The sequence below is a fragment of the Aphelocoma coerulescens genome, chromosome 4A (assembly GCF_041296385.1).
Source record: "Aphelocoma coerulescens isolate FSJ_1873_10779 chromosome 4A, UR_Acoe_1.0, whole genome shotgun sequence".
In the NCBI taxonomy this organism is placed as follows: Eukaryota; Metazoa; Chordata; class Aves; order Passeriformes; family Corvidae; genus Aphelocoma; species Aphelocoma coerulescens.
This window is the reverse complement of record NC_091018.1, coordinates 7,532,214-7,553,723: the sequence shown is the minus strand read 5'-3', so window position 1 is coordinate 7,553,723 and position 21,510 is coordinate 7,532,214. Positions and strand designations below refer to the sequence as shown.

The 21,510-nt window shown below is 46.6% G+C and overlaps 1 protein-coding gene across 6 annotated transcripts in view; it reads right to left on the bottom strand.

Annotated features, from left to right (window-relative positions):
• Positions 1 to 21,510, bottom strand: part of GPC3 (glypican 3) — a 166,412-nt gene that overhangs the window by 4,223 nt on the left and 140,679 nt on the right. For 3 of the 6 annotated variants that reach the window (XR_011150905.1, XR_011150906.1, XR_011150907.1), the window contains exon 8: positions 452 to 2,228. Coding sequence is in view for 3 of the 6 variants with exons in the window: in XM_069015178.1 (XP_068871279.1) it covers positions 2,053 to 2,228 (176 nt within the window). In the remaining 3 variants the exon portion in view is untranslated. Of the gene's footprint in view, positions 1 to 406; positions 2,229 to 21,510 lie in introns of those variants that run through there. The other 3 variants (XM_069015180.1, XM_069015184.1, XM_069015178.1) reach the window with 2 other exon arrangements.

Below are 21,510 nucleotides of genomic sequence, written 5' to 3'. Positions count from 1 at the left end.
CTCTGAAAAAACCCAGCAGCCCATTTCCACTCCCAGTGCTCCTGGGGGATGAAAGGAACATGATCAGAAGGGAAGAAGCGATGGAAATTCAAGTGGCGCTAATAAAATATTCCCTTTGGTGGAGCAGAGGCTCATGGGCTCAGCCAGCTGCAGCATGCAGAGATGGGACGATGCAAAGAGCTGAGCAGCAGGAAGGTGAAGAAATGCCTCTGGCAGCACCACCACTGGGTCTCTGTTGCATCACTCCATGCACCAGGACACCTTTGACCCACGGGTCAAAGCGCAGTCCCAAGAGACAGAGAGGACTGCAGTTTGGTTTGTGAACATGTAAAATATAAAATACAAAAACATGTAAAATACAAAACCACATCACACTGCATGGATGCAAAAAATCAGCCCTTACAGGAATACTGCATGTCACCAGCTCTGCCCAAACACCCCCAGCACTCACCCTGGTGCAGATAGGACATGAGGATTCTGAAACTTCGGTCTCCAACAATTAACCATCAGGTCATGCCATGGGTTAGCCCAGATCTGTTCCTTTGCATCAGGAGCGGTGAACTCTGAGTTAACATCTCCATGCTGAGGAGTGGGGCAACAATCATCTCTCCTTCTGCCACAAACCCAAAGCACTTCACACCATTCCAAGGCTTCAAATCAGAGTCAGACAGATCAGCCCCACCATTTAGACTGGGTAAAGTTTCCACTCTCCAAACCATCTGGCTACATGGTTTGGAACTATCTACTTTCTCCTAAACATAAAGCTGCCATAAAAGAGGCCTAATGCGCACAAATATTTGAAGCATGCACATGCGAATGAGGGGGTGTATGCACACACACATGCACACACTGCAGCTTAAGATACTGTGGATATAATCACTCTAGTAAAGGCAGATCTGAAACAGAAATATGCAATATCTTGGCCAGAAACCAAACCAAACCCAGCCCATCCATTAAGTCAGACCAAGCCAAGTCTTTCCCTGGTGGCCCTGAGCTGGGCGCAGTTGGTGTTCCTAGGCTGCCCACTCCAGTACAACACAGGCTATTGTCTCACACACATGGGAGGCTATTTCCAGGGCACCACTTATAGAACAACCAATCTTTATTTTAGAATAGCTTACGTAAAGGAACATGCAAAGAAACACATGAGTAAGAGTCTCATCTGCCTGAGGCTCCTGTAAATTCTTTTCTTTTCCCCTTTTGTAGCACAACACGTTGGACAGCCATTATTCACCCTGCAAAGCACAGCATGTACATCCCCATGGTCTGTGCTTTGGCTGGAGCTGTGTTTGCAGGTTTCCCGTGGGAAAGGAGGTGCTTCACTTCTGAAGAACGAAACCAGGCTGTTGCATGTGCCACAAGGATGCTGGTGGGGATCAGCCACCTGCACTGAAGAGCTTCAGGACCTGGCTGGGAGGTGAGCAGCAAAATCACCTGCAACTTGTCATGATGCAAGTGGGCTTTGTGCCCAGGGGAGCACATCTCCACCACAATCCCAGTGCATGACAACTTCTCATCCACAGCATTTTTCCTCCTGCCGTGTGTCTGATCTTCTCCATCCTCTGTCTTCACATGATCTGTTATGTCCTGACCAAATTCCCAGGGGTGGGACTCAAATTTGGAGTAAGTACAAAAACCACTTGAACTACAGAAAAAATCTGTCAACTAGGATCAGGGGTATGACATTTGCTCAGAGTATTTCATAAGCCATAGGTGTTCCGTACCCCATGTGTATTCAAACAACTCGAAAGACAGTCTTCACCTTAACAGCAAGCGAGACCTGCGTCTCCAAAAACTGCGAGGAACACAATTTATATGAATCTGCTTATATTAAACAGGATTATCTTTAAAAATCCCTGTTAGATGTTTACTAGTTTGCCATGAACCAGCACTTTTTTAGTTTGGGGGTTTTTTCTGTGAAGAGTCTTGAAAAACTGACTCAAGTAATTTGTCCTGTTTTTGGAAATGTGCATATATTTCAGAATAGGTTCCAAATATCTTCCTCACTAAAAAAATGCATGGAGAAACACGGAGTGATGCCACCAGCACTGCTCATGGCTGGTGGCCCAACAGCAACAGGAGGACCAGAGCGATGGCAGCAGCAGGACTGGGGTGGGTGGCCGCACTCCCAGGATCGCTGCTGGGGACTGCAGCACTGTCTTTGCTTTGCTGATTCAGAAGCTGCTTATTTGCAGAGATGTCATCCATATCCAGGTCATACGCCAGCTCTGAAAGCAGAAGGTGAGAGGTGGTCAGTAACAGGTGGTGTGCGTCAACACTCTGACATACAGCACATCCGGCCCCCCCAAAAGCTGGGGTCCTGGGGGCAGCCCATGCCACAGCTGAGGGCAGCTGGGGCTGGGTGCAGTCAAAGGCATCATAGGGCTTGATGGGCCAGAAGATCTTACCAAACATCTTGTCAGTCCTGCACTCACCCATCTCAGTACCCTACACCAAACCTTATGCTTGGAGAGACCAAAAAATCACTGCTGTGTTCCAGTAAGAAAACAAAAGAGATAAGGCATGTGCCTTACTGGAGAGCTACTCCCAAAGAAAGCCAGTGGAGCTTTGGAGGGGGTGTTTCGCAATGCAAATTGTGTCTGCTCCCCTGGCACAACAAGGATGTGTGCAGGAGTGAGGAAATCCTGGTGAGCACTATCACTTCCCCAAACCCAGAGTCAGCAGAAGGCCTTGCTCACCAAAACCTCCTGGCTATAGGACCTGAGGAGCTCTGCATTCCTGCAATCTTATGTAAGAGGGTGCAAAATATGCTCCATACAGCACTGAGAACACATCCCATCCCTGGTCCACCTCATCAAAGGAAGGAATGTGAATGGATCATGCACCCTGGGCATGCTGGTGCTGCAACATGGAGACTTTGAGATGAAGCACATGTGGGTTTCAATCCAAGAAAACATCCAGTATAAAAGTTTTGATTCCTCCTGGCAAAGGAGCATGACATTAGCAGAGGGGAAAGCTTGTGGCAACCCATTACTGGCTGCAAAGGACCTGCTGAGCAGTTAACTCACAGTCACCCTTGTCTTGCTGGGACAGGGAAGAATAAAGAAGTCCAAATAGACAATGTGGAAAGACAAAACACCAGCAATTCTCAAGCCAAGAACAAAGAGGAAAAGGCGTTTTAAGATGCCATTAGCCAGATCTACCTCGGGCATTTGAACCTGTCCATCAGCTGGACTGAGTGGGTGCACCCATGTTTGTCTCAAGGCAGTGGGGCCCTTGCTCCCCTGCTTGTGCTGCTGCCATCTCCTTCTGGGATCCAGGTTTCTCACCCAAATGGGAATCAGTTAAGCCTGTTTGTCTCATACTCAGAGCCTGCCCTTTGGAGTTGGAGAAGACTGGTGGTTTCCATCAGAAGAGACCCTGGCTCAAGCCTTTTACAAGCCGCTTGGATCACTAGCATGTTGAAAAGGTTTGGATCATCCCACCCCACCCCTGAAAAAGAATGCAAGAGACCGAATAAACACTCTATCTAAAAAATGCCACATAATTCCAATGAACACCACTGCCAAGGCAAACAGGCAGTATTTCTTAATAAAAAAATACCCAAACATTGCAAAACAAAAGCAGAACGATGTTAGCGTGACAAGTGAGTCAGCCCAGGCCATCAAAGGGGGTCAGAAATGGCTCAAAGGGAGCAGTTATCCATGCACACAGAGGGCCAGGTGCAAGCAGAACCCGTCTGGTAAACTGAATTCTCGAGCAGATTACCACAAATATTGCAATTCCTCTTTTCCACAACTTTCCTGCTTTTCTTCTAAAGAGTACAGATATGCTGCTGTCCTCTGGTGCTGCACACCCACGGGAAGAGCAGGGAAAGAAAGGTGCCACCTTGAAAGGGATGTGCTAGGAGGCTTTCCAAGCACAGAAAGAACAAGTCCCTCTGGCACGAGGCATGCTCAGGCTTCAGGGCAGTTTGGGAGCAGCCTGGCTGCACCACCTTATTTTCCCAAGCTCATTTCTGGAAAATAAGTGAAGGGATTTGCAGTTAGTAAAATCACAGCAGATTATTTTGCAGTCGGTTATTTTACACAAGACTCCTCATCTGGCACAATGTTGGATCACAACCTGCCCTGGTGTGTTTTGGAAGGTATTTCCACACATTCCAATGGTTCCTGAAACCTAAAAGGTGCTCCGTGGGGTCACAGTACTATCAGGCACCCACACGCTCCCAGACCAGTGATCATGAGAGCTTTTGGGGCAGAATATTCTCTTACTGGACATCCTAGCAAAACTAAAAAAGTCCCCAGGAACTGAGTAAATACTCTTGCATTCCCTTTAGAAAATAAATTTGAAACAAGAGTGTTTCAGCAAGGTCCTTAACAGCACAAAGGGTTTTGACGGCCTCATTTACAGTCTCATTCTGGGATGTAATTTATGAGATGCGAGTTCCTGCAGGGTCTCAATGCAGCAGCTGAATCCCATTGGAAATGTTCAGCCAGGGTGTACCAAAATGAGCATTTCAAACATATTCTTTGCGTGGGAAATTCTCAGATTCTAGGATTTCACCTCAGCTTGAGTAAGGGTAATTTTTTAAATCACGGCATATCACCCAAATGGGGATGGTGATTCTCTCACTATTCCCTTCTGGCCAAATTAAAGAGAAGGCAACAGAAACCCTCTTGTCATCAGAGATTAGAGTGCTATTTTCCTTGCCTTGTTTAACTGCTTCAGAAGTTTAGTGCTTGGGTGTGCCATTTGTTTTCACTGTTCCTTCCATTGTTTCCTACTCCTTATTTGTGCCCAACTGTATTTTTAGGCTTGATGGATTTAGCCAAACATCTTTTATTTTGTATTAATAATGGATCTGTAACCCTTGCAAATCCTTTTCACTTAACTTCTAATAACCTTTGCTACATCAGAAGAAAGGAAAATAAAAAGTATGAGCCTCTAACAGACCTCAGGCAGCCAATCCAGGCAATAACAACATTAAAAATATACATCACAGAATCACAGAATTGGTAAGGTTGGAAGGGATCGTTCTGAGTCATCTGGTCCAAACTCCCTGCTCAAGCAGGGTTATCCCAGAGCACATGGCACAGGATTGAGTCCAGACATTTCTTGAATATCTCCATTGAGGGAGACTCCACACCCTTTCTGGGCAACCTGCTCCAGTGCTCAGTCACTGCACAGTAAAGAAGTTCTTCCTCTTATTCAGGTGGAGCTTCCTGTCCATCAGTTTTTGCCCGTTGCCTCTGGTCTTACTGCTTATATTATTGATAATAAACATATTTCAAATCCAGGAATCCAAATGAACAAACGTTTCTAACCAGGTAGTTCTTGAGAGGGCTCCATTATGATTTCCAGCTTTTGTTAGGATCCCTGGTTAGTCCAGGTCACCTCCACATCCCTGCACCTCCGGCTCCCACAGCCACCAAGAGCAAAAGAGCCTCAGTGTCAGGGATGGAGCTGTAGGATGGCTGGTGGGGTAACAGAAACTAACCTTCAACATACTCCATTTTGGACACTTCCACCTAAAACTTTGCCTTTACACTGCAAAATAACGTGAGAGAAGCTACTCCTCTGCCTCCCCTCTACCCAGCCACTTTCTGCATTAAACATCTCCACCACCCCAGCTCTGATCACCCAATTCATTGGCATCAGTTTCTCAGTACAAAGTCGCCCTTTGGCATGCAAAGACTTTTGGGGGAGGGCAGGAAACTAGGAAAATCTGTTTCTGTTTATAATCAGTCAGAGTCCAGGGGGTATTACCAACAATCTGCACTAATTACAAATTCAATCTTCACTCATTTTGGCCCCTCTTGTCCTCTGGGCTGCAGAGTAGATAATCCCTTTAAAATAATAGTCAATCATTAGCACTGCTTTTTTCTCCCCCCCTCATGCAAGCCGAGCATGCCGTACCATTTCCCGGAATCCTCACACAGCTGGTGAAAGGTCTCCAGCCGCACACAAGCCGGTCCCTCTGGAAGCATCTTTTGTAACCAAAGCCCCTCTAACACAAAGCTGCTGCACTCTGCTCCCAGGACAGCAACAGCTTCAATGACCTCACAGCGTGGATGACAAAACTCAGCGCCAGCTTCCACACGTGCTTTCTGCATCCACAAAATAAAGCAGTGGCATTTTCACATGGATTAGGACTGGAATTGGGCATACTGACTTTGCACAATCTTACTGGACAGGAATCATTAGAAAGCTCTTCTTGCTGAACCCCACCAGCTTTGGAGACAGCTACGAAATACAGCTGAACTGGGAGAAAGTTGGGTTTGAGTTGGGATAAAACGTCCCATGGCAGCTGGCACAGCAGAAGCTGGGAGGATGACTTCTGGCACACAGGCTTTCCTCTGCCAAATCCACCATTGCCTAGAAAAACACCCCTTTTCACCCCAAAAAGGACAACATGGCCTTAAGCAAAGAACTGCTAGCAAATGTCACTCTGGAAAGTGACCTCCAAGAGCCCTGCTGCCACAGGCTGGCTCAGCTGCTGTCCAGAGCCCAGAGCCAGGGAATGTCATCTCCCCAGCAAGGCATCTGGACTGCCTGCCTGCCAAGCCTGCCCCAGCAGATGGTTCCAGTGATGGACCCAATATAGTAACAGAGACATAATGGATGGCCAGGCATGAAAACTACCTCCCCCTGTCACTTGACAGCTCTGCCAGTGCCTCGTGCAGTGGTGATGGGTGCGAGGGAATCCTGTCAAAGGCAAAATCATCAAGCCTAACGCAGCGTGTTCAGCCAACAGGGCTTCTGTGGTGATGGCCTTGGTTTGCAGATGATGGAAACCCTGTGGCGTGAAGGGAACAGATCATGACTGTGTGTTTCCAGTGAGTGCAAAACACATCAAGTAGAAATGTCAGAGACAGGTAGGGCAGGTTGGCAAGCTTCTGCATCTGCCAACATGTGCCTACATCTTTCCTTCAGGACTGTTTTTTCCTAGGAAAGCACATGCTACCATTGCCACTGAAAATGACAAACTCCAGAGTGCATTGCTTTAATTTTTTTAAGCAGCGAGCATCTTCAGTGTGGGGAAGAAGTTGCCAATAGATGCAGTAGACTGGCTGTCTCCAAAATAGGACAGGATTTCTTAAAGGGAGAGATGTTTGAGTCAAGCCCAAAGTGTTGACTCATTGCCAGGTGAAGTGTAAGAGCCTGTTATTCCACAGACCAGTCTGCCTGACCTTAGCTCCCAAATCTCTCCTTCTCTATAGTACCAACTATTTCACTCTCACAGGTGTTTGCACCTGAAATCTCAAAGAACAGTCCAATTTCATCCCAAACTTTTCCTGCTGAACACCAAAAGCTCTGTTCACCTCAGCCTGCAGTATTTGGTTTTCTCATGCAAACAGCCCAAATTACAAACACACCTCTGCCTCCCCAAAGACAACACTTGAAACCATCCATTGGGTTACATGGCACAAACAGCCACAACTGCATGGATACAGCCAAGACTCCCAACATTCTACTTCTCCAAAACACCTTAAACTTTTCCAAACACCTAGGCAAGCATGGTTTCATCTCATCAGGGAGGTTTTGCCCTCTGGCTTATTACCATTAAAATCCTGGAGCACCAACAGGTTTGCCAGTTGTCTTCTTGCATAACGAACTGCAGCAGCCCAGCCGTAGGTGTGGCTGCGCCAGTGCGTAATTAAAGCACTGAGCCAGGGCTGGCCGTGGGGCTTGTGTTGGCACAGATCACCAAGATGGATGTGCAGCATGTGCATGGTCTTGTGCCCCTGCTTTTCCACCTCCTCCACATCAATTTAGGAGGTGCGGCTCTTGGCAATATGGATTTGGAAAAAAAAAGAAGGAAAAGTCCAGCTCAACACCACCCTGCTGCCATCGGCAACATGGCCAAGAGAGCATGGCTGGCTCAGCAGCAAGTGGTAAAACCAACTTCCCGGGCAGAAACCCAAAGGAATCAGGTTTGGGATTGCTGATTTGCAAACCAAGACTTTTCCCCCGCTTGCCTGTTTGCCACCTCTTGGCTGCTGATGTGCTACTGATGGCCTGTGGCCTGCAGCATGTGTTCACCAGTGACCTAGAGAACACAGGTACCACCACAAACCTGGGACCAGCTGGGGAGGAAGTTCCCCTCAGATCGATGCTCTTTGGAAGGCAGCAGTAAATTGATTTGGAGGGATCAAGATGTGAGGAAGGTCCATTTCAGTCCCATGCCAGGGGTGTCACCAGGTGCTGTTCCGGGTACACGAGGCAACAAACTCTGCGAGGCAGCCACTATGCACACCCTGGACCCCCAGCCTCCAGTACTACCACAAAAGTCTCTCCACACATGTCCTCAAGATTTTGATGAAGTGAAGGGATAAAATGCCCTCAAAACCCAACACAGTGTACAGGCAGAGGGACTGCACCATGACCCCAATTCCAGCAATTGCTCCTTCCCCCCACCTTTGTCAGAGGCTGGTGGCAAAGAAGGGCCATCATTTATGGACTGGGCCTATGTTTACTTTGAAAACATACTTGTTACATTCTTCTTTGCTCCTTGGTTTGTTCTAGATCTACCCTGAAGAGAATCTGGTGCCTGCAATTTCATTACTCATTTTCCCCTTGGCAGAGCGTGAAAGAGTTTCTGAACTGCACTCACGGAGCGGAGCCACAAAAACGTGTTTAACAGAACACACTCACGTAATCTATTAAAAATTAACAAATCTCATTAGCATTATTAATTGGAAGTGCCAGAGTCTTTGTACTTTGCTGATGAAGAAGCATTACCCTTGTCTGATATCCAGCCGTACAGCACAGAAGAAGAGCTGCTACCTAAAGGAACTTAGGAGAAAAGCACTGAAAAATAGGGAGCTAAACATGTACAGCCAAAAACATTTACAAAGGCAGGAGTCAAGAAACAAAAAGAGGAATAGCTGGAAACAGAAGAGTGTGAATAGAAGTGAAATTATTTAAGTGGCAGCAATATAGGACTGGGTCAAGCAATGGTCCTGCAGATCCCCCAGTACCTCAGCCCACCCAGATGTGGAGTCATCTTCTTCCCATTTGGAGACCTTCAAGATATAAATCACAAAGAGATCCCTTCTGATCACTCTGCTGTCACCTGAGACATCTCTGTATGGTCTTGATTTTGGGAAGTAAGGTTCCCAATGACAGCAGAGCAAAATTAAATGCTTCATATTCCCTCTAATGACTGAAAACAACATACTCCCATCTAACTGAAATTTTCTTCTTCATCTTTTCTTCCCCAAAAGCTCTTGGATATGACCAGGAGAGAAAGCTCTTTCTTGCTACATGCTGGCCTTCAACTCTCTAAGCTCAGGACATTCAGATATAGCAAGACCTGACAAAATGCAGTCCTAGGGGGGATGCAATGGTTGCTGCCTTCCAGATGTTAGGCACTAAAAGCAGCCCTCAAGGCAGAAGGATATTTCTCAATGCTTGATTGGAAAACTCATGGTGGTGTTATGGCACCCAGGAACATCTGACACCTTCCTTTGTGACTCACTGTGTGTGGAAACCAGACCTGAAAGTACCCACGGAGACCAGGGTTTGTGCCATTCCTGCTTCAAGGCAACCTGGAATCCTGGAATGTGCCTCTTCAATCAGAAGAGACAAGGACTTTGTGCAATGTCTACACTCAGTGAAAAATCCCTGGACATCCATCAATGCCTTATGCTTTTAAGGAAAAAAGAATCCAAGGCAGCTGCAGTTTTGCCCCTTGAGCACACATGTAAAAAAAGTGCCTGAGCAGCACTCCCAGCCCAAGGATCAAACTGCCAGAGACTCTACCAGGCTACAACTCATGATGCCAAGGGAAATATCTCAAGTAAGATTTCAGGTAAAAACCAAAGAATTTGGGTTTTCATGGACATAGCTTCTCAGCCCACAGTAGAGCTGGCAGGTAGGCTCAGGCATGGTTGTACTCCATGCTCCTCTGCTCAGCCTGCCTCTGCTCAGCCTGCCTCTGCTCCTGGAGAAACTTCCTGAGGTGTTGTGCTCAGACACTGCCCAGGATCACCGGCATGGACAGACAGCAAGGTCCCCCTGTCCCTGCCAGAGGAATGTTTGCATAGAGCAGGAGCTGAGGTGAGAGAGCTGCCAAGGGGAGGGAGCCAAGTGGCGACAGCATCGCCTGGCTTTTTTCATTGTGTTAACCTGCATAAATAAATAAAATAAATAAATAAATAATCCTGGACCTGCATTAAAACAACATTAAAGTGACTTCAGCGTATAAAAATGGGGCAATGCAGAAGGCCCTGGGAAACACCACCATACCCAACTTTTCTGCTTTACATAGAAGAAGGTTTGGGTTCATAGGCTGGAACATTTTAACTGCTTCAAGACATGTTCCCTGCCCTGGAAGCACCCCCAGGAACAGCCTCTCTAGTCTGAAACCAGGACCTGGCTTTGCATTGCATGGCTGCAGAGAAAGATCCAAATTAAACCCAGCTGCTTATTGGGTGCCTGTAATATCTGACACAAACCCTGACTGAGTTCTGCTCCCTGCCTCCCTCCCAGGCCAAGAGCAAACCCTGACCCCAAAGCAGCGGTGGAATGATGGTGCTAAAAGCTGGATCTGAATGGTGGTGGCAGTTCTAATGGGAATCCCAGTATCATCCCTGCTGAGCACCAGGACACTGTGACTGCAGTGCTTGGGCTGTGCTGGACCTGTGTCATCACATTTACTCTTTCCTGGGGGCCAAGGATCTCCCTGTCATGCTTGGGACCATGGTGGACCTCAAGGAGACCACCTCGACTGCTCTTGCTCCAGAAGGAGCGAGCAAGGGGATTGGCCCTGGGCTTCTGCCTGGCATCTCCCCGAGTCAGCTTGTACAGCCACAAGAAGATCCCAGGGAGGAGGACACAATGCTCATGTGGGAGCATCCAGATTGTTCTGGGGACACCTCCATTGACCCAGCAAGCAGTGAAACAAGGAGGTGACAACTCAATAGAGCTCCAAGGTCCAAGTCCATAAATGCCTCCTTCTCCATCCTATCTGAAGCAATCATGGCTCTCTCTCAGGAATGTCACAATCACAACGGAAAATCAAAATAAAAAGGCTATGTAATCCACTTTGTAAATCCCTTCAAAATCACAAAATCCTCTCTAAAATGGATTACAGAGATTAGAGATAAGGGTTTTTCTGGAAACCAAGAATTGCATTTCAGCCTCCCCCATTTCTTCACTGCCCCAGAAAAAAAAAGTTGTGTTTGTGCCCCTCACCCCACCTCACTCCTCCTCAACCATCACTGCAACCTTGGGGAGCAAAAGCAGCTCCCTCCAGCCCCTAAAAACAGCAGAGCTGTTTTTACCTGATTTTGTCCTAAGCACTATTTTGGGGCACAATTTCCTGCATATACCTGAGCCTGTGGACAACGTGCATCAGTGGTAGGAAACCTGCCTGCAACAGCAAGAGGAAGGGATGACTGCCAGGCAGTTTTGGTCCATCCCTACTCCAAACAGAGTCCATGTGATTGTGCAATGTGCTGCCATGGTTTTATGAGCTGCTGGATTTGCACCCAATCCCGTGGGTGCCCAGCAGAAAAACATCCTCTTAAATCAGGGTGGCCTTCTAAAAATCACCAATGTGCCGGTGGTGACAGTGTTGCCAAGAAGAGAAAGGTCACTCATGTGGGGATGATATAAAATTATTTAGCAGCCATGCCATTATTATTCTGATGGATTAAAATATTTTTTTTTCTTTTTTTACTATTTTGACTCAAGTATCCACAGTCGATGGTGGCAGGACAGGTGGGAATTTTTATTTCATGAGAGTTTTTGTCCTTTCCTTCTTACTTGGAACAACAATAACAAAAAAAGGATTGCAATATTAGCATTCCTGGCAGAGCACACATTCAAGTTCCTGACCTGTTATTGCTCAAGGACTTCTGCAGCTGCAGATGCCTGTTTGGAGCTACAGTTAGGTCACTTTGAATGGTGCTCATAGAATAAGGATCAAAACACTCAGAGCTTGATCAAAAGGACATTTTATGAACATTGCAGTCTGAGTTAAATGCTGATGTGAATGCTTACGTTTGCCCTTATATTACCTCAGCTTGGTTATAATAAAATTAACACCCTTCTAAATAATACACTCAATTTTTATTTGTTTCATGGTTTTGTGCTTTATTGCTTTGAAAACATATTCTCAAAACCTTTCCATCACTCTGGGAATGTTTAGTTGTGTTGGGATCTGCAAATCAACATCTTTGTCCAGAGGAATAATAAGGGCTGCACCTTTGTATCATTGTTCCACCTGCTCTAACCTGGATTTATCCACCAAAGGTTGGGGTTTTTTTCTGTCCACAAAAGAGGGTAACCAGTCACACTCTTTTCCCAGGAAGAATTACCACCTCTAAAGAAACAACTAAAAACTGAACTACAAGCACCAGCAGCATCAATCGTCCTTTGTAAAGAGACAACAGAAAAAACAAAGGAGGGAAAAATCCAGTCTCTCCTCTGCATTTCACTTGCACATTAGAGGCAAAATGAACTTACCAGTCTAGGACAGGAGACATCTTATTGGTGCAATACAGCTGCTTAACTGTTCTTTAGAGATATTCATCTCAAAAGCCAGAACAGAAAGAGCATTTTCCCCCCTTTTATTTATTTATCTTTTTTTTTTGCCAACTCACCTTAGCTGAAAAGCACATTGAGATTGTAATTATGGGAAGGCCTCCTCTAGTAGATTTGTAAACTCAGCTATCGGCTTGAATTACTGGAATTAGCAAGGCTAATTTAATGTCACTGTTCAAAATAGCTCAGATTTGGAATTTCTTAATGGCCTTAGGAAAAGGAGTCTTTATGCATACTGCAATCTAGGCTTCATTCTTAGACTAAATTCCTTCTCATAGATTTTGTGAATGCCCTGTTTTGTAGCCAATACAAACTCTGTCCAGTAAAATAATGTAAGGACTCAGAATGAAAAGAGATTAGCTGTTCCCTGCTCCTGTTATTTTAAAGCAGAAATAACTTTGGCTTCTACTGATTCGTAGACAAAGCTTGAAATGCAAAGCATGCTCAACTCCAGATTCAGCATGAAAAGGACCTTAAAATATTCCCGAGTGCAAGTAATGGACTTATTAGAGGGATGAAAAGAGGCACTTTTCACAGAATTCCAAGCTCTTTAGTCTTGTCATATCAATAATCTTGCTTAAGAATTTCATTCCATTTACATTTCTTTCCCTTCCAAATATCCTGACTTCTATGAAATACAACATTTATGCTTTTAAAGTGTTAATTTATTTCTGTTAATGCTTGGTTATGTAAAATGTCTGTGGATCACCCAGAGCATGAGTGATGGTGTCATGAGGGGGTGGGACAGGGAGCAATTCTGTGCAGTTATACACCTGAAAATTGATAAATGAGGAGGGAATTTTAAAGACTTGGTTAAAAGCATCTTCTTTAAATAATGGCAGTTGATTGTGCTGGAACTCGACATACCTGCAATCTGTTGCATTCTCCTTTATGTTCATGTTTAACACCCACAAAAACAATGCTGACAGTAAGAAAAAAAAAAGATTTATAGATATCAGGAAGGAAATTTGCCTAGCTCTCCTAATCTGCCAAAATATATCAATTTTTAACCCAGTTTGCCTAGACTTTGCAAGATGGCTTGCTCTAAAACCAGCACTAAGCAACTAGTGACAAATTTCCCGCTTTCTTTGAAGAAATTGCTGAAAAACAAAGGGAAATCAGGAACAAATCACAAAAGTCTGTGTGGGCATAGCAGGAAAGGAGACAGAGATGCCCCCTTTTTAAGGAGTGAGGGGAGTTTTTTCTTCATTTGGTTCCATGTCCTCCCCAGGACAATCTGCACTGAGTGGGGACTGTCGTAGCATGGAGGGGACACAAGATATTTTGGGCTACATCTGCCCATGGCCCTCCATGAAACAACACCAGCAGAGACCAAAAAGACCCCCCAGATATTGTGACAGGATGACTTGGCCATACTTGGCATGTGGTACTGGCCAGTGATGATTTTCATAGACCAAACCAGATTTCATGCTGCCCAAGAGACCCAAGGGTCTCAAAGCACACCACAGGCATTAATTACACCCTCCACTTTGCAGAAATTAATTAAGCACTAAAGCCTCCTGGCCCCTGAGAGCCAAGCACAAGCCTCCATTCACTAATGGTTAAAACTGAGCCGAGGTTGTGCCAAGGTTTCTGAAACACTGACAGGAGAGCTGAGAAAAGCACCTCTGAGTGTCCCAAGCCACCCTGAAGCAGCAGAATCCTCCTCCCAGGATATTTATAATTCCTCTGGACACGTCCCAGCAAGTCCCCCTGAGAAGGCAGCCATTTGAGGTTTGGCTCTGAATCACTCTTTATAGCAAGGCATGGAAAGCTGACACACCAGGGAGCTGGAAGGGCAAGGGGCAGTCCCACCCCACAGCCATCCTTCAGGGCATCCGCTCAGTCCCGATTTCTAAGGACTCCTCAACAGTCTCTGACATCAGCAGTCATTTTTCCTGATAACAAAACTGGACACCCCTGATGAGACATCCATGTGCCAAGAAGTAATAGGAGCTCCTCACATCATCCTTGTTGCTTTCTTGTGGGCCACTGGCTGCTGTGTCACCTGTTCCTGGGTGAGACATCCTCCAGCCCTATCCTCGCAGCTTCTCCAACTGCAAGAGGCATCCCCAGCAGACCCATGGGAAGCAGACCAATGGGCAGGCACCCCAACATGCATGAGTGCTCCAAGATGCTCCAGAAACCACCCCCACTGCAGCATTTGCAGAGCTGGTATCCTCCACTGGAACAAATCCACACATCTGACACAGCCTTTGTCACTCTCCTGCAATGGTCTAGTAAATAAACAAAATCCTCTCTGCCTCCTGACTCCCCTGTTTTGCTTCATTCATGTTCGCTCCCTGTCTTTCCATCTGCCTGGACGACTTCATGTCCTCTCAGAAGCTGGACGAGCCATTTGCCCAGGGCACTCACAATGGATTTAGATGAGCAGCCTGCCAAACCACAAACATCTGCTGTCACTGTTTCTTTTGCAACAAATGCTTGGATGAAATGGGTGACAAGTGCATTATAAAAATATGGTACCTGTGCTGCAGAGAGCTGGAGGGCAAAGGGGGATTGCCAGATCCTGCAGCTAACAAAAAGTGGTGGCTGTGCTGGAGCTGTGGCCTGGGAAACCCATTAAGACCACATGGGGTGTCAAATTGTAACACGAGTGCCGGGCTTGCAGGGCAAGCAGGAGCTGGGCAGGAAGTGAATTCAAAGAGACCAGAAACAACACGAGTTTCTCAGCGCATGCCTGCCTTTGCCCTCCCAAAAACAGGGAGGAGAAGACGAACAGGCACACCTGAGCTGCAGGTCAAGCAGAGGCAGAGACAGCAACCCCCTGTGCAACCCATCCTGCTGTGGGGGAGATGCCCAGTGAGGGGTCCCTTAGAGCAGGGCTTGCTCTCAGGGCTGTGTAGGTATCAATGGGACGAAGGAGATTTAGGAGCTTCCAGGCAATCCCATATAGTGGTCCCAGTTACTCCATATCCTACATAACAGGAGCTGGTTAAGTATTTTTACAGACAGGTTTCTGCTCCTTAATGTGTGCAGCTGGTCAGGGTTAATCTTAGTTATTAGCAACCGAAATCAGGCTCTAGCCTCTTGCTTTCCAACCCAAGCACAGCAGTAATTTTCATTCAGTGTGTAGCAATACTGCCTTGCTATCTCCTTATTTTGGGATTTTTTTGGTACACAGAACCATTTTTCTTTTGTCCACATTTGTTATGAGTTCTGGTGGTAGGAAGTTGTTTGTAAATCACACAAGTATTTGTTTTACTGGAAACATCTGATTTAACACGTTTGTCTTTCAAAAAAGGCCATTTTTTTTAAACAAAGGTATTAAGCTGCAATGTAAATTGGGCACATCTGTTTATGAGTCACTGCAATAGCACTGCCTCTACTGCACCAGATCACATGGATCTTCAGGGGCCTGATCCAGCAAATTAGAAACTCACAGCTTGCTGCGCTCTCTTTTCCAGCACTCCTCTTCCAAGAGCACTTCTGCCTGATTTAATAAATTAAGGCTGCTAAATAAGAGAGACCTATTTAGTGTCTGCTAATAATATTAGGTGTCTGACCCATAAGACACTTAAGTATCAACATGATACTTAAGCTGGTGCCGAAGTCCACAGGCACCCAAGGGCCAAGTTCAGTGGAATTATTTATAGCCGGGAACTCCAGGCTGCACCAGACCCACTCTGCCCACAGTGCTGTACCACCTCTGCTGCCTTCAGTTGCTCAGGGCTGCCATAAAAAACATTTAGAGATATCAGCTGAACCTCCAAGATCAAAACCTGACCCACCAGCTGGTATTTATTCACTGGAAACACAAAGGTCAGCAGACCTGGGGGACTGGTCTGAGGCCCAGGAAAAAGTATGATAAAAAGTACGATAACTGCAGTGGCTGCATCCCTGATGATTCTGGGGTAAATAAAGACAATGAGGGGTGGGAAGGAGGGAATCCAAACCAGCAAAGAGATGCCTGGAGGGGACAGATTCAGTACTTCCATCCCCACAAGAGCTGCCAGACTTCAACTGTCCAGGGCAAAGCTTTCTGACTGTCACCAAAGACCATGACTAAATAAAGCTACAAGTGTCGGGAAGGGACACAGAAGGCAACAGTGCATCAGATGCTCCCTGAGAACAGGCACTGGTGCACAAGCGGGGAAGTCTGCTTGTACAGGGAAGGGGAGGGGAGAGCATTTTGGGTGTAAATGCATTCTTTCACATTCTCTGCACACGCTTTAGCAGTGATTTATGTGAACAAGAGATACTGCAGATTGTGTTCTGCAATGACTTTGGGGAGCACAAAACCTTTTTTTTATTTACTTTTTACTGGAATGATCTACAGAGAACCAGAAGAGGACGAGCAAACATACCAAAGCTGCAGAGCAGCCGGCAGAGAGTTATTAAGGAGACAGAGGATATTACTCAGATTCTGATAATAACCACTGGCTCCCACCTGCCAACTGCAGGCTGTCTGACACAAAAAACTCCAAAAACAGGCTGGAGCAGATGTCTGCTTCCCCATGCAGGAAGTGTCTCCAGTATCCATGAGACACAAGCAAAATAGCTTCAAGCTTTACAGAGACTCAAGATACTGAATTCAAACAGGAAGGAGGGAGAAAAAAAAACCAGTAAAGCTAAAGGATGTATCTCACATTGCAGCTGTAATTCACATTTTAGAAATCCTGCTGGGACTCCTGCAGTGGACTGAGGCAGTGACAGATGCCCTGACAATACGTCCAGCTGCCAAACCTGATGCTCAGCAGCCAGCAGTACCTGCCACTGCAAAACATCCATCCCCACACATTGCAGCACAGAACCACCAATGGATGCAGCAGCATCGTGGGCACTCAGTGGTGCACAGGGTCCCTCAGCACCCAGCAAAGAGTCAGCCCCAAGGCAGTGCTTCAGGCACCAGCTCCCACCTGCTTGGAGATGGGATACACAGACAGGGCCCTCCAAGGAAGGAAAGTGTGGGAAAGGGAAGGTGCTGCTGGGTTTGCATTCAAACTCTGTACTAGGCACTGGCCTAGCCTCCTGCGGGGGGGAAGGGCAGAGCATCGTCCCAGGTCCCACGGGAAGCAAAGAGCACATGAAAAGCAGGAACAGACAGCAAGATGTCATTGAGAGCTCCAAATACCATTGAAGACACTTTTTAAAACAACAGAAGTTGGTGAATATGCCAGATTTCCATTCCCATAGAAGAGGGAATGTGCTACTGCTCCAAAGCAGAACAAAAGCAAACCGTGTCCAAATTTTCTGTTGTTTAAATAAAAAAAAATTTTAAAAGGCAAGTTGACATACCACTCCAACAAAGTCCAATCAATTCATTTGGACTTCTTTTTTAAAATTATTTTTCTGTGGTATAACTAAAAACATCATTTCAAGCAGACTTTTAGACAAGAAGCTACTGTGGAGTGAAAGCAGACAGCATTACCTTGTGCTACAGGCTGCTACTGCTTCACTTCCCTGCTGCAAGAGCAAAGAAAGATGTCTCAGTTTATTCCAAAGCAAGAAAATCCCATCCAAAACTCCAGCATGCTTCACTGCCTCCCAGTTCCAGTAGAGGCAGTTTGCAACACCAAGTCTCCCATCAGAAAGTTTCTGGCTTGCCCTAAAAGCAACATGAGGGAAGGTTAAATTTTGAAGCCAGGGCACTTTTGCCCCAAGGAAGATGCCCCACAGACCGAGAAAAGCTGGCAAAGCCAGCCCACTCCAGAAGCATTTGGTTGCCTGAAATTTGTTCCTGTGGAAGAAAACCATCTGGGCTCTCCTTTGAGCTGTGAAAGCCCCAGGCCAGGAATGGAGGGAGATGGTAGAGCCCAGTATGTGGCAGACACTGCATGGGAAGGACATCCCTCTAGTTCACAGCTCATCCATCCCAGTGCACGGGGCTGGGGATCTGCTGGAGATACACCTGGGAATCAGGGGAGCCTGTGCTCAGGCAAACACACCTGGTTCCATTCATGTTACTCCTGGTGTCAGCCCCGGCAGATGTGTGTGCACAGCTCAGGGCTAATGCACAACAGCCGAGGAGAGCTCCTGCCTGACAGATGATGGATCCTCTGTTTCTGGAGCACACGGAGCAGTGTTGACTCAGTAATTGATCCTATCCTGGTAATGCAACGACTGATGAGGGATTTGCAGACCAGACCTAAATTCATATTATTTTCACTTGCAAAGCAAGGGGTGAGAAGAGAGAAAGAAATGAGGATTAAAACACCAGGATCCTAGGAGGTTTCTCTGGAAGAGCATTCTCCTTCCCCTTTCCAATACCTTTCTGGCAAGGACTAAAAAAGAGGCTGCTTTCTGGGCAGGTTTGTGTTTCTTTCTGCTGGAGACCAACAGCAACCAGCAACAGGCTCCATGGTCAGGTCTATGCACAGGTCCAGCATGGGCTATCCATTGATTTAATTTTGAAAACCTCATCTCAAGTAATGCATCTTCCTCCACCCAGGTTACAACCAGATACAGACATCTTCCAGATATTTAACTCAGAGCTTCATTTAATCAGGCTGGATTATTTCATAGATACACACATTTTTATTTATGGAAAGATGAAAAAACTAATTCTCAAAATGCGGTGCTGCTGTCTGCAGCAAATAGGGACCTGTTGGATCCTGGGTAGGGAGATGCTGCCATGCAGACTCTCACTCAATCACATCTAAGTAAACACCAGCTCCCCAGAGCTGTTGGTTGCTGCCATAATGCGATGCTGCAACTCGCACTGCCAGGTCATTGCCACAATAACCACCTGCACAAAAACAAACACATTTGTTCAAATTTGAAGAGGGGAACCAAGAGGTCAGGCTTTTTAAGGCAGCCTGGAGAATTTCAGCATTCCCCATCTTCTTCCCCTTAGGGCTCAAAAGTGCTCTGAAAGTTGTACCCAAAATGTTTCCAGTAAGTGGTGGTTTCCATGATCCACCTGAAACATCATCTGTTCTCCTGGACATCTCCTTCAGTGCAAGAGGATGGACAGCAGTGCAGCAGCCACAGCTGAGAGACCAGGGCCTTCTCCTATGCACTTTCAAAGAGGCAGGGCTACCTGGCCTAACATTTATTGCGTCTTCAGCTATTTACATAGTTGTATTTCCCCATGTTGGGGTTTCAGGAGTTCTCCTTCTGTTTTCTTTTTTCTTAAAGAATTTTCCCCATACATGTTGCCAGGGGGACAAATTACTGGGTGCTTAAGAAAAACAAAAGACCTGGCCACAGCGGGAGGGGTCCAGCTGTACTGTTCTCTTTCACCTGGGCTCGTGGGCTGTGAGTTCTCAGCGTTTTGGATGGGGACAGAGGCTGGAAGGAATTTGTCAGCACTGCAGACTTCTGCTTTTTCGGCTGCCTTCCTTCTACAGGAGAAACCCCGGGATTCCCAAGCCCGCCTTTCCCTGCCCCGCTGGGAGCCAGGCTGCGGCCGCCGTGCCCCTGCCGTTGCTGTGAGCCTTTGCTACTCTGTAGCCCCGCGCACCCTGCCTGCCCAGACCTCCGGGGGTTCCCACCACAGCTCCCGAGTTCCATACATCTCCTCTGCCACCCGGGATTCGTGCTCGTCCCTGCCGTTCCAGCCTGCTGTTCCCGAGGGTCCGGCCAGACACCGGGATCGGCTGCCCAGGGGTTTATGAAGCTTTTTTGTCCCATCCCTTCCTGGGATCCCAGGGCACCAGTGCCGCGTGCTCCCCGAGCTCGCTCCGGAGCGCCCCCTGCAGCCGCGGGGGAACCATCGCACCTGCCCTGCTCACCAGGAGCCGCCAGCGCCCCTGCTGGCTGCGAGCGGAACTGCACCCGAGGGGAAAGGGCCTGACAGCCGAGAAGGCTGGGACTGGGTTTGTGATTGTTTGCTGTTACTGCCATAGTTATTGTTGTTTGTTTGACTGGTTATACACATATAGATATATAATAGTAAAGAACTGTTATTCCTATTCCTCATACCTCTGCCTGAAAGCCCCTTAATTTCAAAATTATAATAACTCAGAGGGAAGGGAGTTGCAATTTTTTTTTCATTTCAAGGGAGACTCCTGCCTTCCTTAGCAGACACCTGTCTTTCAAACCAAGACACCCCAAGACACTTTTTGGGCAGACATGTTTTTTAGTCCTTGATGGACCTTAGTTCTGTGAACTTGTCTTCTTTTGTCATTGAAAGGGACCTTAAAGATCATCTAGTTCCACCACACTTGCCACAGACAGGGACCTTCCACTAGAGCAGGTTGCTCAGACCACCATCCAAGTTAGCCTTGAGCACATTTTCAGGGAACAGGAGCTGCAGCAGGCATAGGGCAGGAGAGGGATGACCCAGCCCTGTGCCCACAGGACATCCTGTGATGTTTTACAGCTGAGTGCTGGCACACTGACACAAGTGCTGAGCACATACATCAACCAGGACAGCCGGGACACACTCCAGGGCCAGAGCCCTCTCCCACAATGCTGAGCAGGGCTGTGTCCGACAGCTTCATTTATTACATCCCCATAATCGCTTTTATCAGCTTACCTGCAGTAAGGCATTAGTAAAAGCCAAGCCACTCATGAAAGGGGCACCCTCTCCTATGTGCAAAGTCAATCAACATGTTATATTGTTATTGAGCTTGCAGACAAACCTCCCTTTGTACAACAAAATGTGCAGATACGGTACCCTGACTATCAGTGTAAGGTTATCTTATCGGGCCTTTAGCAAGTAGCACCTGATCTGCTTCTGTCTGAAATATGCCTTTATTGTTGTCCCTTAAAAAGAAAACCAGTTAAACTATTTTGCCTCTCCACAAGGAAAAACAGCAAAAAAAAGAAAAGCAAGAATGTATCCAAGTCAGGAATTGTGTTTCCCAACTTCATCAGAATTCATGTGGTTTCAGCCACAAAAAACAGATTCATCATCCTTTAAAGAAAAATATGGCCATCACTATTGCAATTGGGCACATTTTTGCATACTTGAAATTGTTTTGAGGCGTTCAGTCTTGTAAGATGCTGCATGCAGTAACAATTTAAAGAAACATTAGCTCCCAAATGACACTGTTGAAAAGTATCTCCTTAGACACCCTGGCATAG